General features: G+C 34.7%; 1 protein-coding gene across 2 annotated transcripts; it reads right to left on the bottom strand.

The window, feature by feature from the left end:
* Window positions 1–9,049: 9,049 nt before the first annotated feature.
* Window positions 9,050–13,946, bottom strand: LOC107637173 (uncharacterized). Of its 2 annotated transcripts, none has more exons than XM_088485432.1 (15): window positions 13,811–13,946; window positions 13,663–13,727; window positions 13,432–13,560; window positions 13,295–13,348; window positions 13,070–13,189; window positions 12,547–12,630; window positions 12,342–12,460; window positions 12,077–12,178; window positions 11,748–11,864; window positions 11,589–11,645; window positions 10,761–10,827; window positions 10,568–10,621; window positions 9,739–9,828; window positions 9,576–9,608; window positions 9,050–9,313 (listed from the first exon to the last, which is right to left on the bottom strand). In XM_088485432.1, exons 2-15 carry the CDS (start codon window positions 13,678–13,680, stop codon window positions 9,218–9,220), a joined length of 1,140 nt encoding a protein of 379 aa, XP_088341558.1. In that variant the 5' UTR covers window positions 13,681–13,727; window positions 13,811–13,946; the 3' UTR covers window positions 9,050–9,217. The 2 variants fall into 2 exon arrangements, with proteins under 2 accessions (XP_088341558.1, XP_088341559.1); XM_088485433.1 differs by having other exon boundaries at window positions 13,816–13,936.
* Between the last annotated feature and the right edge of the window lie 4,613 nt (window positions 13,947–18,559).

Below are 18,559 nucleotides of genomic sequence, written 5' to 3'. Positions count from 1 at the left end.
TACATTGCTTGTTTTCAAATCAAGTGCAACAAAAGGAAAGTTGTAACCAACATTGTAATAACCAAAGTGAATTAGTAGAAGAGGGAACCCTATTGATGATTTGAGTGGTCCCAAAGAAATTGATATATAAGGGGTAGTCCCTTAGATGGGAGGGCATATGGTTAGCTATTTTTTGCTCTTATCTTAGATAGGGTAGAGGAGAGGGACTAAAGAGTGCTATAATTTTGGCTGAAAAAGCCCTTCTTGGTTGATGTGTGTTTAATTGGTGATGGTTGAAGATATAGATGCCAAATGATTTAAATGCATATTGGTGTATCCAACTGTATATAAGTATTAAGCTAGGTGGGTGGTTGGGGTTGGACTAGGGGCAATTAAACCCCCTTAGCCTTTAGCTACAAAAGCTTCCTGCATTTTATCAACTTGTTGCTTTAATCAACTTTTTCTTTTTATATATATGGAAGCATTTCAAGTATTATATGAATACTGGTGTTTCAGTGATTTTAGTCCTTGATTTCAGTTATAAAGATAGTGAAATTTACATACAATGGAAGTTCAAATTTAACAGTGATGAACTCTTAATTTTATCACTTTACTAATATTCTCACTAGAGGATCTAAATTCTTTTGGAATACTTAAACCAAGTATTTATTAGTAATAGTGAAGTTTGAGGATGAGGCTAATGGCTGCTATTATGTTAGTGAAGGATTTGGTTTTGCATATGAATGTGGTGTCTTGAGAATAGTGTTTTGGGAATCTTTCTGACCTCATTTTGCAACATCCCATGTGCTGTTCAAATCATAATTTAAGTGATTAAATTATGATGGGTTTTTGCCTTAATTTTCTGTGCTCATTATTTGGTTAGTTCATGTGTAATTGTGTTGTTCTCTAGCAAATACAAGTTAAACTATTTTACTTCACCATATTGGTATTTTCTATTTTGTTTCAACAAAAAAAAAAAAAAAAAAATTAATTGATGAACTATTTTTGTTGAATCTTAAAAGACCACAACTGTATTAGGTTTGGGGGTAGAGCTGCATACAACTGTATATTTTGATAAGAATTAAATGAGCTTATCCAATAATGTACTTTTTTCAAAGTCAAAGGTTTATCATCTTCAGTATTATTCTACCTACAATTGTACACCAGAAATAATAAGTAAAAAGAGTTAAATTACTCTCACTATTTTTATTATCTGACTCAAGTTCTAATTTGAACTCTTTAATTGTTTAGAAATTCATTATTGAGTTCTTGCATAACATTTTTCAATTTAGTTCTTAAGAATTACTACAAATTCTTCTTTTAATATAATATTCTACATCATTCCATTAATTTTCTCCCTATATATTTTTTGGGGGTGATACATGTATATCGTCTCAAGATCATACACAAAGTGTGATCAAAGAAAATTTATGTATAAACAATTTTACAGTATATATAATATAGGATGCCAATGAGTTATAGTTCAAATGGTATAGTTTTTCTATACTCATATAAGAGATTGTGAGTTCGATTTTCCCTATTGTACAAGATGTCTCTGGTACGGGTTGAGAGATGGATCGAGAACTTGCGGGTTGAGGCAGATGCCGGATCACTTGTCTGGAGCAATGGGAGGTGGTACCTGCAAAGACACTCCGACGCTCAAGTCAGAATGGATCTAAGAGGTAGAAGGTGTGAGGAATGAATGAATACCTGGAGGGACCTGGGTCCTCTATTTATAGGTGATGGTAGTTATCTTATCTTATCTTGTTTGGCTAAGATAAGGGAGACGTTTGAATTCGAAAGTTGGTTAGGAACTCTAGAGGGCCGGTTTCGGGTATTCTAGAAGGGCGAAGCGGGTCGGACCCGGGTAACCAGGTTTGGGGACCATTCCGGGCGTAGGATCCGTGGGTCGAATCCGTAACAGTTGCCCCCGGAGCGAGAGAGTGAGGGTGCTTGGTCTCATCGCTGGAGAAACCTTTTTCTCGCCGTTTGTGGTTTGGCAAGGAGATCATTTATTTGGTTTTTCCAGTCGAGGTCGAGGATTTGGGGAGTTCCTGGCCGTTTCATGGTCAGACGAGGAGCACGTTGTTTGGGCGTCTCATCACATGCCGGGTTTGATGACCGTTCTGAAGAAGGGCCCGGAGATCGGGTCTGGAACAGTTGTCCCCGGAGCATGAGAGTATGCTTTCTTGGTCTCAATGCTAAGTCGTTGGGGAGTCTGATTCTCTGTAGTTTGGGAGACTGTGAGGGGCCTGAAAAGGGCGTGACATCATCCTGCATTTATTGGTAGGATGTTGGTCAGTCTGACTTTTCGCAAGTTGGAAGACCGTCAGCTCATGCTTGTTTTGTGTGGCCTTTTTTGGGTTGTTATTGTGAACTTATTTTAGGCCTCTTGGTAGGCCGATTTCAAGACTTTGTTTATTTAGCTTATTTGGATTTCCGTTTTGTTGGCTTTGCGGGTGATCGATTCACGAGTCACTATTTTTGTTATTTGGATATCTGTTTTATTGGTTTCGGGGTGATCGATTCCCGGGTAGCCGTTCACTTATTTGGATATCCGTGGGTAATCGATTCCCGTGTAGCCGTTTTCTTATTTGGATATCCGTTCTGTTATTCGGATATCCGTTCTGTTATTTGGATATCTGTTTTATTGGCTTCGGGATGATCGATTCCCGGGTAGCCGTTCACTTATTTGGATATCCGTGGGTAATCGATTCCCGTGTAGCCGTTTGGATATCCGTTTTGTTATTCGGATATCCATTTGTTGGCTTCTGAATGATCGATTCCCGGGTAGCCTTTTCACTTATTTGGATATCCATTTTATTATTTGGATATCCGTTTTGTTGGTCTCGGGGTAATCGATTCCCGTGTAGCCGTTTGGATATCCGTTTTGTTATTCGGATATCCGTTTGTTGGCTTCTGGGTGATCGATTCCCGGGTAGCCTTTTCACTTATTTGGATATCCGTTTTATTATTTGGATATCCGTTTTGTTGGCCTCGGGGTAATCGATTCCCGTGTAGCCGTTTGCTTATTTGGATATCCGTTTTGTTATTCGGATATCCGTTCTGTTATTTGGATATCTGTTTTATTGGCTCCGGGGTGATCGATTCCCGGGTAGCCGTTCACTTATTTGGATATCCGTTTTGTTATTCGGATATCCGTTTTGTTATTTGGATATCTGTTTTATTGGCTTCGGGGTGATCGATTCCCGGGTAGCCGTTCACTTATTTGGATATCCGTTTTGTTATTCGGATGTCCGTTTGTTGGCTTCTGGGTGATCGATTCCCGGGTAGCCTTTTCACTTATTTGGATATCCGTTTTATTATTTGGATATCCGTTTTGTTGGCCTCGGGGTAATCGATTCCCGTGTAGCCGTTTCGATATCCGTTTTGTTATTCGGATATCCGTTTGTTGGCTTCTGGGTGGTCGATTTCCGGGTAGCCTTTTCACTTATTTGGATATCCGTTTTGTTGGCCTCGGGGTAATCGATTCCCGTGTAGCCGTTTGCTTATTTGGATATCCGTTTTGTTATTCGGATATCCGTTCTTTTATTTGGATATCTGTTTTATTGGCTTCGGGGTGATCGATTCCCATGTAGCCGTTTACTTATTTGGATATCCGTTTTGTTATTCGGATATCCGTTCTTTTATTTGGATATCTGTTTTATTGGCTTCGGGGTGATCGATTCCCGGGTAGCCGTTCACTTATTTGGATATCCGTGGGTAATCGATTCCCATGTAGCCGTTTGGATATCCGTTTTGTTATTCGGATATCCGTTTGTTGGCGTCTGGGTGATCGATTCCCGGGTAGCCTTTTCACTTATTTGGATATCCGTTTTATTATTTGGATATCCGTTTTGTTGGCCTCGGGGTGATCGATTCCCGTGTAGCCGTTTACTTATTTGGATATCCGTTTTGTTGGCCTCGGGGTAATCGATTTCCGTGTAGCCGCGTTTGGTTTATGCCGTCAGACGGGGCAATGCTTTTGAGAAAATGAATTCCATTTATGGTTTGGGCCTCGTTAAAACCTCCCAATGTGGGTAGGAAAGAGTGCCCAGTAAGAAAATATACGATTAAACGACTTAAGCAATAAATGCAAGTAAAAAAGGCAAAATATAAAGGGTAAAGAGATAGTCTTAAACGACCTCAATCTTGTTGCTTTGGAAGGATGTTTCTACATATAGTAGCACCGTAAGTTGGTGGAATTTCAGGATCTTGGAAGCTTGGTCCCGTCTAGTCTTTCGAGCATGTAGGCTCTTTTTTCGATTACCGTCCTAATTTGGTAGGGACCCTCCCAGTTGGGCGTGAGCATCCCTTCTCCGGGAGTGGGTGGATCGATATCGTTTTGTCGTAAGACGAGGTCTCCTGGTCCAAAGTCTCATCGTACCGTGCTGCCATTGTACCTTAGACTTATTCTTTGTTTTAGGGCTAGCTCCCGTAGGTGTGCTATGCTCCTGACCTTGTTTGCAAGGTCCCACTCTGCCTCTTTGTCATTTTCTCGCACGGTTCTGCGCGGACTTTGGTCTTGGCGTGCATCGAGGTCGGCGAGGAAGATGCCTGCCGCATCTCGGGATCTCTTGCAGAGGGTCGAGCTAGTGTTCTCACACTCTACCGCGACTTTTCGGTCTCTGTGTATTGTGCCGATAGTGCCGTCATCGGCTTGGAACTTCATGAGTAAGAATTTGGTGAAGATGACCGCCGAGAGGTTGTTAATGGTCTTTCTCCCGAGGATGATGTTTGTAGGTGGTGGAGTTCTTGAGGATGACAAATTCGGAGAGGATGGTATTTCTTTGGTTCCCGGCTCCGATGGTGAGGGGAAGTGTGATGGTGCCGTCCGATTGAAGGAAGTTATCCCCGAGCCCTGTTACCCCATTATGGTGGGTTTGTAGGTTTTCGTTTCGGAGCCCAAGTTTGTCGAATGACCCCCCTGAAGAGGATGTTGGAATCTGCTCATGTGTCGAGTAGTATTCTTCTGACCCGCCCGGTTCCTATCTTTGCGGAGATAACGAAGGGGGCATCTTTCGCCGAGGTGCCATATTGGCAGTCCTCGGGGGAGAATGTTATCGCATTATTGGTGATGATTGTCGGGGTTTGGTTTCTGACTGCCAGGACCTTGAGGTTCTTTTTTAGTGCCGATTTCGACTTTTCCGCCTTATCCTTGCTTGTTATGACGTTGACGACTATGGTCGGGTCTGTTTCCGGACTTTCCCGAGGGGCTTGTCTTTGTATCCTTGGGTTACGTCCTTCCTTCTCTGGTGATCTGTCTCTTTCTATGCACTTCGACTCCCTGATGATCTTGGCGAACTCGGAGAGCTTGCCGTCTCGTATGGCTTGCTCCAGAGCGTCTTTTAAGTCAATGCAGTGCTGTGTTTTGTGCCCGTATCCTCGGTGGTAGTCACAATATAAATTCTTGTTGCCGCCCATTCTTTCTTTAAGTGGTCGGGCCTTCGGAAGGACGCCTCGGTCAGCTATTTGGTGGTAGATCTCGGTGATGGGAGCTAACAAGAGGGTGTAATTTGAGCATTTGTCGGTTTGGAATGTTCCTTTTGGTTTTCTCTTGGTGGGGTGTTTTGGCGAGGTGCCGTACTGCCGTTCTGCCGTTTATTGGCCGCTACGACTTGGCTCACCTCCTCATCGTTTATGTAATCCTTAGCGACGCTCTGAATCTTGTGCATAGTCCAGACTGGCTTCGCGGTGAGATACTTTCAGAAGTCCTCATTCATAAGTCCATTGGTCAGGCAGGGGCTCGCGACTGAGTCCGTGAGTCCGTCGACCTTCAGGTATTTTCTCGTAGATTCGTCTTTGTCTTTGGGTAATTCCGAGCAAGCTAATGGGGTGTTTAGCTTTGGTGATTTTGATAGTGAACTGGGCCATAAACTTTCTGGTGATATCGTGGAAGCTGGCTATGGACCCGTTTGGGAGGGCGTTGAACCATTTGATCGTAGGGCCGGCTAAGGTTATCGAGAAGGCCTTACACCGGATCATGTCGGCGGCTCCTTCCAGGTTCATCCTGGCCTCGAAGGCCGTTAGGTGTTCCTGGGGATCGTTGGTCCCGTCCTATTTCATGTCAGTGGGCTTGTTGAAGTCCTTTAGGAGTTTGGCTCTCAAAAATTTTTCTGTGAACGGGATGGCTTCCATTATCACGTGCATGTTTCCTGCTCGTTTGGCCTTCCGATGGTGCCGTCAGTCGTCTTCTCCGCGTCGGTGTTTTGGGTCTAGGAAAACGCTGCGATCGTGCTGTTTGCAGTGTTGTTGCTCAGGGGGCCTGATGTTCCTGGTATTGCGATGAGATTAGGTCCTGGAGGTTGCTTGGCTTGTATGCTCCGGGTGGTACCGTTCTTTGGGTGTGACTCGGCCTTTGAGGTTTTGCACCCTGAGGCACAACTCTTGGATTATCTGGACTGCCTTCTCTCCCAGGCCATCGGGTGGCCGGGCTTCAGTGGGAGGACGGTTGTCCTCTCTTGGTTGTTGCTGGGTTGGGGTTGGTTGGCGATGTGCCGCGTTTATTATCCTCCCGTGGGTGGGATGAGTGTTATCTTGGAGTTCGGGAGTTGGACTTTGTGGGTTTGAGTTGGGGTGTCGGGTGGAGGATTGCTCCTCGAGGTTCTCCGTCATGCCGCCACGATTTGGTTGTCCCCCGTATATGTGCAAGAACCTTAAGAACTTTCCTGATCTATTAACTCCTGAGAGGTCTGAGCTTGGCCACGATGGTAGCATTTAAGGAGGTCATTCATGATGAGCTTCCTTATGAATTTTCAGTAAGGTCCGAAGGGGGATCATGGCGACAGAGTTGTCACAGGTGAGGCGGCGGATGACAGAGGTTTGGAACCTAGTGTTGAAAGAGGTGACCTCGTGGGTTTGGAGGAAGAGCTTGAGGAGTTCAAAAGAAGAAGCAACCTCGGTGGGCATGGAGCCGAAGTAGAGGGAAAAGATGGGGCCATGGCGCTTGGAGAGACGGATGAGGGAGTGGTGAATGAGAGGGTCCAAGAGGTGGAGGTGTCCCACTAAAGGGAGGCGAGACTTTGGGCTCAGAGGATTTGGAATTTCACCATTGGAGTAGGGCGAGGGTGCATAAAGAGTGTTATCACTAAGAAGGTAATTGCAAGTAACATTGTTCCTTTGGGATTTCGCCGTTGGAATAGGGCGAAGGAGTGTTATCGCTGCAAAGGTGATATAAGTTAAGGAAACATTATTCCTTTGGGATTTCTCCGTTGAAGTAGGGCGAAAGGGTGCATAAACATGCAAAGGTGATGCAAGTTAAGAAAACATTATTCCTTTTTGCTCTCAGTTACATGCAAGAAATCTGAGTTTGATGATTGCTCTTCTGGGTTATCCGCCATGCCGCCACAACGTTGCAAAGTTCCCACAGACGGCGCCAATGTACAAGATGTCTCTGGTACGGGTTGAGAGATGGATCGAGAACTTGCGGGTTGAGGCAGATGCCGGATCACTTGCCTGGAGCAATAGGGGGTGGTACCTGCAAAGACACTCCGACGCTCAAGTCAGAATGGATCTAAGAGGTAGAAGGTGTGAGGAATGAATGAATACCTGGAGGGACCTGGGTCCTCTATTTATAGGTGATGGTAGTTATCTTATCTTATCTTGTTTGGCTAAGATAAGGGAGACGTTTGAATTCGAAAGTTGGTTAGGAGCTCTAGAGGGCCGGTTCCGGGCCTTCTAGAAGGGCGAAGCGGGTCGGACCCGGGTAACCAGATTCGGGGACCATTCCGGGCGTAGGATCCGTGGGTCGAATTCGTAACACCTATCTTTGGTATAATATATATATATGAGCATAGTTTTCTTATACTCACACAAGAGGTTGCAGGTTTGATTCTTCCTATCTTTAGTATATATATATATATATAGCAAATTATCCTAATAAACCAAAGGCATGCAAAAATTACAGTAATCATCCAAACAAAAATACGTTACATTATGCATGTTATGTTATGCATGTCTCTAATGGACATTTCTATATAAATCGATACAAGTATACTCGATTTAGTTATGTAAATATGTAAGTACTAAATCGAATCAGAATCAATCGAATTAGTATATACATATATAAATCGAAAGAGGTTGATTCGATTTACCCGTAAATGCAAAAATTACTCTTTATATTTGTAAATCGAAAATGCCTCATTCGATTTATATAATTATATGCATTAAAAATATGTACATAACCTATTTTTGTTTGGGTGATTATCATAATTTTTGCATGTCTTTAGTTTATTAGAGTGATTTGTCATATAATATATGATAAGATTTAACAATATCGTTTGATCTATATAATCAATTTTATTTAGTAGAATAAGTCTTTGTTATTGTTATGGTAGTCACATCATTCTTCATTATTTATTTTAAATATTTTGTATTTAAGTTCAATACTTGATAAGTTTTCTTTTCTATTCCTCGTTTCTGTTCCCCTTTTCTTTAAGCGAAGGTATAGAGAAAAGTGAAAACCTTCATACTATATATTCTAGTGAATTATTAGAGAATAAAATATACACTACCACTACATATTGGTTATATCCTGTGGATTGATATAGTGTATAGTGCACAAATGGCATGCAATAATGCACTTTACTTTGCTACTGTATGTTCATGCCATTTTAATTAATGCTTAGTCGATGGTGGGAAAATGCCTAAGTTTTACTCATTTTCGACGACCACGGTTTCTCTTTTCAGTTTTTCAGTTTTTCAGTTTTCACACTCATATCTTTGACTTATCACAAGTTTCTTTGTCTATGGGATTTAAATACTTATTACTTGGTACTTAGGGCTGATAATGGATAAGGTAGAGTAGGTAGAATTTAGATCCTATTTTAATCTTATTTGCAAGTTAAAAATTTTATTAAAATCTTATCCCTGATAGTTCTTCTAATATAACATGTAACATTTCATGCACCATGCCCATCACTTTTAATAAAAGGTTTATTTCTTATTTTAACCCTTCAAATAACTAATCTGATAATTGTTAGCAGGGCCAAACATGTCTAACCCATTATGTTTACCACTTTATATGCATGAGAGATGAATATTAGTAATAATAATAACAATCTCCCATGAATCATGATCAAAACTGTCAAAAGAATTTTACTATATCAATAATAAGATGTTAAGGACCATCGTCCTTTGTGTGTGTGTGTGTTTAATTGATGCTAGATACACAAATAAATATATATAATAATAAAAAAAATAAATCCCTTTAATTCATCCATCTAGTTATGAGTTATGACTATTGAAATGGATCAACCCAACAAGAATCTTCATCCACTGCCTTTTTCCAACGTTTCACAAAAATCTCTAATTCTTGAAAAGAAAGTCTTCTCACCTGCATTGTTATTGAATCCAATAACAATATATTTATATATATTATTCACATGTAAATAATTAAGATAAATATTAGAGTATATTCAAATTGTCTAGCATATAATTTTGTTTCATAAAGGAATATGATGTTATTCTTTCTTATCAAATAGTGGAAGTGTATTGGAACAAACAAGTGAAAAATGCTAATTAACGAATAAAGTAAAATTTCTAAGAATAATGTGCCAATAGTTGTGTTGAGAAATTGTGTTAAAATTGTAACTTACATCAATTCTATGATCTTTTGCTTGAGATAAAGCCTGTAAGTCATATATAGATATATAATTGTTACTTCCAATGCTAATAATAGAATTAGAGACGCACTTTTCAAAAAAAATAATTAATAATAATAATAATAAAAAAAAGATGGAAAATTTAATTATTTCTGACCTCAGATTTATTTATGCCACCAAGAGTAGGAAGACCATAATGGACTATGTATTCAGCATCCACAACACCAACATTTTGTGTTCTATCACCCTACCATCCATTATAGTACATATATAACTAGGTTAGAGTTAGATGCAGACTAAAAATGATTAAAAGAAATTAAACAACAGAATGTGATTCAATTTATGATATAAATGTTTTGATACAAAAAGTAGACTCAGTTTTCTCTCTACTTCTAGTCTTTTAGTAGATATAATTTATTTACTTAAAAAAAATTGTCCAAGTCAGAGTCTATTTTTGTACTATTTATCTTCTTTTTCAAATAGACTTGTGTTCTTTAATATATTTATTTATTTATTTGTCTGGATATACCATTTTAGAAAGGACATAAGAGAATATTCAACATGCTTGTATATAGGAATAAAAATCATAAAACTCAACTATCTAGTATCTACTATCTACTATCTATTATAATTTATAAAGGACAGAGGAATTTTAAGAATTAATATTCAATTTAGTTTTTAAATTTAAAGTTGGACTCAAATTAACCTTTAAAATTACAATTGACTTAATTTTGGATCAAATTAAGTTCGATTTCAAATTTTAGAGACAAAATTGAGCATTAACTCGAATTTTAATTACCTGCATTTAAGTCACATTTTTGTATTCCTATTTTGCCCCTAACATGTTTTTTACTTCTTTCTACAACACACATGAGCTTAATTTCCACTAATAACTGTATAAAACCATTCATAATAGCTTAATTAACCTCCTCCATTATTTTATAATTATAAAAATGTGTAAAAAAACAAATTTAACTTATATTTACCTGAGCACAATAGCCAAGTTGTTTATCTAGACCCCAAGCATGGACCAAGTCATTCTATAAAAAAAAAACACAAAAAAAAAAAACAAAGTAAAACCATATGTGACTTAGATTAATAATGTTTAGCACACAACTAATTAAGCTAGTTGCAATAACATAAGACAGAAAAATGATGGTGCATGATGCACTCACTTACCTGGACCATATACCAAACACAACGCCATGCTTCCCTTGAAAAAACAGGAGCCATAATTTCCACCCATCTAAAAACAAACATTACAAGATGATAACTAATTAATTTTGTTTTAAACTAAAAGTTTAATTTTTTCTTTTCTCCATTTTATAAATATTTCGATCATATTACGTGTACATATAAAATTAATCACTTTATATAAAAATATTTATTTAGAATCTTATAAAAAAATATTTATTATGTTATTTAAAATAAATTTAATTGTTTATCTATTACAGGTTTGATTATTCAACTATAGTATAGGAGGTTGATTATTTAGTTGAAAGATATATATAAATTCTTATTTATATATAATATTGCAGTGATCATAGAGAAAGTTTTAGCACTTTTTATTTTTATTATTGAAATTTTGGTGGTATTTTTAAATAATTTGAAAATTTTGTGTATTTTTTTTTGGTAGATGTCACAAATTTGAGGGTTAATTTGTGGCTTTTAATTTTTTTTTATGACACAAATTTAAGAATTAGATTTGTAGTTTTTTATTTTTTAAAAAAAATACAAATCTGAGAGTCAAATTTGCATGTTAATGTTAAAAAAAATTTAAACTTACAAATTGGACTTTCTGATTTGTTTGAAAACGAAAAAAATTTATCTCACCACAAAATTGGATTTTTAGATTTGTGCATTATAGAAATTTGACTTGAGAGCCCAATTTGTTATTTAAATTAAAATAAAAAGTTTTAAATTCATATAAAAAACACACTAATTAACTATGATATTAAATTACACCTCATTTTTTTCTATTTCTAAAAAAATTAGCCAAAGTTTTACCCAGTGCAAGGTGGAGCAGTGCTTCTTTCAGCACAATAACCAGCTTTGTATGTCCTTCTGCTTACACAACCATGACAATATAATAAGCATAGATATATAGTCACTACTCTAATTAAGATTAATTAGATTGATAATAATCATAATTATATATAGTGGAACCTGTGGACTTGTGAGGTAGTCAAACGTACGGTAATTTGATGATGGAGTATTGATTTGTGAGGATCAAGTGCTGGTTGTGATATCTCTAACCCTTCACTCTTTATGATAGAAACATACCTAATATCATTTAATCACACAAAATATTACTAAAAAAATCATTAATATTGTTATGTTATTTTATTAATATGTTGCTTGTAACATGTCATGTGATGTTGACTAATAATATAACCTAATGTATTATATTTTTAGTCAATGTCACATAACATGATGTTATATATATTATTATTGGTAAAATATAATAGAATATTTTTAATAGGATAAAACCATACTTATCTGGATGAAAATTTTCAACACCAAGATCCTCATCCCAAAGAAAAATATAACCATATTCTGAAACTATGTCAGGGTGCAAGAACCGTTTGGCAAACCACCTATTAATTGAGAATATAATATAAATTTTTAAAAATATTTAATTAAATATAATAAATTATTTAATAATTTTTAATTATTAATTTCATATAAAAATAACTATTTATAAATTATTATCTTAAATTAATTAAGGCATGGAAATTAAGAGATGAAATATATAGATACCATTTACTTTGATTAGCAGCAGAGATATGAATAACTTGATCACTCCATTCAAATTCCTTCCATTCATCAACAACACCATCATAGTGGAACAGCATCACAACAAAACCACTTCCTAGGAACTGAAATAATTTATGGTTTAGAATAATCATAGGCAGATCAAATTAAAATAACCTAGCAAGATACATACAAGATCTCACTGTAGTACCTTTCTGACCATTTTATTCACAAGATCTTTCTGCCTTATCCCTACTGCCAATGCAAACAAATTTGTTGAAGCATTTTCCTTTTTCTGTAAAATAATTATTGTGTACAAGTCAATAACCATGTAACAGAATGTAACTTTGACTGCCAATAATCTTGAAAACAGAATAAGATGACAATAAAAATATGACATAAAAGACATAAAGATAAATATGAGCATTTTTGTATTTATTTAAAAATAAATTAAATATAAAATAGAATAAATTATAAAAATTTTAATTTATCTTTATTTTCTTTTAAAATTTATGAAAAAATAAAATAATAAAAAAATATCATTATAAAAAATAATGAAAAATTAAAATTAAAAAATATCTTTTATTAGTATTCTATCAAGAGAAAATCAAAATTTTATGTCTATATCTTACATATCAAATATAATTTTATATTTCTCTATCCTTATCTGAATATTCCGTGCCATCAAAAGCTCAAGTCAAACTTTGAAGGGGTTATGGTTGAGAAAAACTTACATCTATATTGACATTTTTCTTTTGAACAACATGACCCCAGAGAGGTCTCATTTCCAAATTAGAACTGCTGGAGATTATTCCTTTGGGCAATGCCTCACTTCCTCTAGGCCTGCATTGATTCTACTAAGCAAGGTAATAAAACAAATATAAACATCTGAAAAACATGGATGATTAAAACAAAAAAGAATCATAATCTAAACCATTGTGTAATGTAACAGATTGAACCTTGCATTTATCAACTCCCAAATTCTGGTAATTTGTTCTAAAACTTGATAATTTCTGCATAAATCAACAAAAGTCAACTCCAATAATTGATTACTTTATCCACAAACATATACACACCTACGCGCGCACGCACACACCTGTTTGTATCCTTTTGCAAAGAATGAAGTTGCAACAAGCAAAAAAACACAGAGAAAAGAAGCCACAGGGAAAATCAAACAAGGCCTTGATTTTCTACTACTCCTTGATTCAGCATCTAAAATTTCTTGCTGCAACATAATCACATGGTATACTAATTAAAGCGAATCAGATAAATAAACAACTAATCCATAACATGGAAGAAAATAGGTAAATACAAAATTGTTGCATACACGAGTTGATGACACCATTTTTTTGCATTCAGAACAAGAGCTCTATATGAATTCTCTTTATGCAGCTGTTAATTAGCACCAAATTGAAAAAGTTGATTAATTAGTTTCAAAGATTTATTACTTGATCATAGGGTGAAGAAGTAGGTACCTTACTTTAGAGGAGCAACAGCATGAACAAGAATAAGAACAAGATACAGAGCCAGAAAGGAAACAAATCAAATTTTGTAAATTTTTTTTTCAAATTTTTCGGTTCTCTAATATTATTTGTTTGCTGAGAATCCGGCAGAATATCTTCCTTCATTCTCTTATATATATATATATATATCTCGCTCTCTTCACATTCCAATTGCATTGATGGTGGCATCATTGGCATGTGTCTATGGCGTGAAACATTATATTTACCCCATGTGCTTACTTTGCTATATGAAAAATAAAAGAAGGGAAAATGTTTTCATAAATATTTAATTTCTATGAACTAATTAATACTATAAAAATTAATAAGAGGCTTTTGATTCACAAAATGTTATGTATATATATAAAAAAAATCAGTTATGGTATATTTGTGTATAAATATTTATATTTTTTATTATTTATTTTATATAAATAATTAATTTAGTTGTAGAATTTTTACGTATATGTAACCTAATTATTTTGTTGGTATATAATTTAATAATTATTTGCAGAGAAGATTTTTTACCCAACATCAATATCTTATCCAAAAGTTTTTCACGATGGAATAAATTATTTTATAATTTACATCATTCATATTAAATCACTAAAATTATATATATCATAATACAAAAGCGTAAAAAATAGAAATTAAAAATTAATGGAAGAGTTGTTTTAACCTTCTTTATTCCTAATAAGACGGTTGAATTGTAATTTCTCTAAGACGAATTTGGTACATTGAAGATTGAACCCTAAAGTCTTATTTATATTTGAACCCTAAAGTCCAAATAAAAATATATAAAATTCATAAAGATAAGATTTGATTTTATTCTCGTTTAATTCAAAATCAAAAGTAGTTATGACTTATTCAATTTAGTATTTATAATAATAAATGAGATTACCATTATATAAATTATTTAATTTAAAATAACATCATTTATGATTATAATTAATATATATATATTACACACCTACCAATTAAAAAATTAAATAATTTTCTACCATTCCATACGAAGAGATTTAGTTATATAAAATTTTTTTATTAAAATTTAAATAAAAAATATATATAGTAATTATTATTATAAATATTTTACCACTTAAAAGTATTTAAAATAATTAATATTTGTTTTAATCAATTTGGATTGGGTGAATGATTATCTTATTTATCCGGTTAAGCAAGTATTTGGAGTTCGAAACTCGTCTTGTGTGTATAAATAATCCATTAGTTAGCGACAAACTCTTAATAAATAGAGCATTAATATGTGGTAGATTAGTCGTCCTCGACTTGTTGAGTTAGGAATCCGTAGAAAAAACTGAACTAATTTCAACGTTTGTCCAAAATTCTATTTGTAAACTACTAACCTAATGTCAATTGACAGTTACTTCTATAGTTTTGTTTGCTCTCAAATTCAAATTAATAATTGTCTTGAGCTTATTTCCTTGACGCTTTACATTACTACCTATGTCAATTAGGGGTGGCAAAATGGGTTAAATCCGTCGCGATTTTAGCGGGTTGGGCTGAGATGTGGAATCTGCCAAATTAAAAAAATCTGTCAAAGCGAAATTGACGAATTTTGGCGGGGTAGGGTGGGCCGGTTGGCCGGGCCGAGGATTTTTATTTTTTTTCATTAAATAAAAGAGCGATTACTATTATAAAATTAATAATTATAATATTTTTAAACATTTTTTTTGTTTTTGTTTTTATTTTTTTTAGTTATTAATTTTATTTATTTTATTATACAATTTCGTATATTTACTCAAATTATTGTGACTTATTTTTTAAAATAAAGATGGTTGTATTGTGTCAATTACGACTTTCCTTACATTAATTATTCAAATTTTTTTTTTCGCCTAACAGTTTTCTTTCCGTTTCTTTTTGGCCTATGCTAAAAAAAATTTGAAACTACCATGAGTCAATTTCATTTTATAAGATTGCTACAATCTATGTCATTAATATTTGTTCTACTGACAGCAATATATACTAATGACTTTCCAATACAAAATAGATGTAATTTCGAATCAATTACAGTTTCGGGAAGATTGCACCAATTTCACTACATAGTAAATTTAGTATTTCTTTGAAATTCAACTTTACTTTTCTTTGCAAAAGATAATTCAACTGCCATTTTCAGTGGTTACGTTTACATGTGAATTTCATTACATTTTATTTCGTTTTCCCAAAGTATGATGTGATTCCTTCACATGAATAAAATGCCAAAGCAAGTTTTTCTTTCATAAATGAATATGTCAATCAAGACTTAGATTAAACGCATGACTTTATAAATTATATTTATCCATAAACATGAGAAAAATGAAAATAAAAATCGATTGATTTTATCAAATTCTAGACTTTAGTGGCTCACATGTCTTTGTTCCACAGTCAATACGCTATGTAGATGCAGACGTGCATGGACATTACTATGGATATGAAGCATTTATAAAGTTACCTCCCTTTTAGGTTAGAATAAGTATAGGGAGCCAATGGTTTAAAAGTACAATGTGTACAATGAAAATTTAGGAAGTATTAGAGATATGACCATTAGTGTTACATTGTCTTGTTAGGTTACGCTTTTGGAATGAGTAGTTTCATGATATGGTATTAGAGTTCTAAATCTAAAAGATCAAGAATTCGATCCTTGATGAACCCAAAAATTAACTTAAACTTTTGGAATAAGTGGTATCCACTGGCTCCCTAACAGTACTCGGTTAGGTTATTACCATAATAATAAAATTCGTTTCTTTATCAAGAAGTCAAGACTCCAACAACACTTTGGCTCCCTTGGATTACAAGGACATGACAAAATGTGATAGTATGATACTAACAACAAAACATAAAAAATAGTGTTTTTATATTTATTATTAAATAAAATATTATTTTATTTGTTATAAACTAAATATAAAAAAATAAATTATGAAAATTTAATTTATTATTCTTTTATATAAAAACCTTTTAAAAAAAATATAATTATAAAAAATTAATAAAAATTATAACAAAAATAAAAAATAAGCTTTATTTTTTGTTAGTTTTTATATTTTTTTTTGTCAGAAATGACATGTCTTTTCTATCAAGAATAACATAAAGTACACTAATTTAGTGTCTTTAAATATAATATTTGTCTATTTTTTTTATTTTTTACGGTATCCGCTAACTCGAATGGCCAATAGTTAATCCGTCACGATAATGATATCAATTTAAGGGTTTTTTCATGGGTTCTATATATCAATTTCTTAGACATAGCTAGAGTTTGAACCCGGTGCACCTCTTAGCAAGGCAAACATAATTGCCCCTAAACCAAGCCTTGCAGTGCGTATTCCTATCTTAATCTCAGCTCCTTAGAAATAAACAGCTCCTTAGAAATAAACAGTGTCTTTTTGTCTTAGAACAAAACAATACCTGTGTCCTTTTTCAGGCAAAAATATTAGGGTTAAGTACGATTTTGGTTTCTAACGTAGAGGTCGAAAATTTATTTCGTCCCCCGCCTTTTTTTCGCTACAAAATGGTCCCAAAGGTTTAACTTAGTTTTAAAACCGTCCTTCAGACGAAAATACTCCTCCCTCCCCTTTTCTTCCTCGATCTTCTTCCTCAACATTAACCAGAAGTAGAAGTAGAAGCGCAAACGCAGAAATAGAAGCAGACAAAACCAGAAATCAGAAGTAGAATAACAACAATCAGCAGAACAACAATAACAATAACAATGGATAATGAAATCAGAGCGACAATAAAAACAGAATCAAAAGCATAAGCAAAAATAGAAAAAGACAGAAGCAGAAGCAACCAAAGCATCAACAACAAGAATGGAATAAAAGGAATAAACAAAAGCAATCAGAAGCATCATCATCAACAACAACAATGGAATCCTTTAAATCTGAAAAATTAAAGAAAAAAAGAATAAAAAATTGAAACAGATGGGAAGGGTTCGGCGGTGGTGGGGGAGGAAGGGCTGCAGTGAACGGTGATGCGATGTTGGCAGACTACAAATCGCCACGAGGAGGGTGCTATGGTGGTCAGCGGCGCTGTGGAGGGCTTCATTCCTCTCTTCTCTTTCTCTCTCCCTCTGCTCTCTCCTCTCTTGCCATTAGTGTATGTGCTAAGAAAGAAAGGAGCAGCGGCAGTGGCGTAGAGCGACTGTGGTGGTATGGAGCAGTGACCTTTCCCCTCCCCCTCTTTCCCTGGAAACAACACCCCCATTCTCTTTCTCCCCGTCCCTTTCTTTTTTTTTTTTATTTTATTTTATAATTTTTTCAATTAGGGGTAATTTGATAATAAAAATAAAAAATTGGTAAAATGGATTATTTTAAAACAAACTGAAATTTTTGGAACAATTTTGTAATGAAAAAAGTCAAAGACAAAATAAATTTTCGATCTCTATGTTAAAGACTAAAATCGTACTTAACCCAAAATATTACTTTTGTTTGACAACATAGACATGGTCCTCTTCGTCATGAGGCCCAAAGTAGAAAACTTTTAAAAATTATACAATTCCGAATTTCTAATGGGTCAATAATTCAATATACGTATAATTAAGCTTGACCCAACAATGAACGAAAGGAATGGATACTGCAAGAATGAAGGAAATTAGAGGAATGACCTTAGGGCCCATTTGGTCACCAAAAACAAAAAAGAAGACTAAGGAATAGGAATTAGAGGAAAGAACTAACAAGTATGAATAATTGAATGCAAACTTTGAGCACAAAAAAATAAAAAGAGATCATATTGGGTCTCCAACAT

The sequence above is a fragment of the Arachis ipaensis genome, chromosome B4 (genome assembly GCF_059453495.1).
Source record: "Arachis ipaensis isolate K30076 ecotype BB chromosome B4, ASM5945349v1, whole genome shotgun sequence".
Lineage (NCBI taxonomy): Eukaryota > Viridiplantae > Streptophyta > Magnoliopsida > Fabales > Fabaceae > Arachis > Arachis ipaensis.
The sequence above is the reverse complement of the archived record's forward strand: the minus strand, read 5'-3'. Positions and strand labels throughout refer to the sequence as shown.

Coding starts and splice junctions, on each gene's coding strand:
- LOC107637173 (XM_088485432.1), bottom strand. Junction 12,461..12,546: donor TGAATAAAATGGTCAGAAAG/GTACTACAGTGA, acceptor AAATTATTTCAG/TTCCTAGGAAGTGGTTTTGT. Junction 12,179..12,341: donor GCTGCTAATCAAAGTAAATG/GTATCTATATAT, acceptor CTCAATTAATAG/GTGGTTTGCCAAACGGTTCT.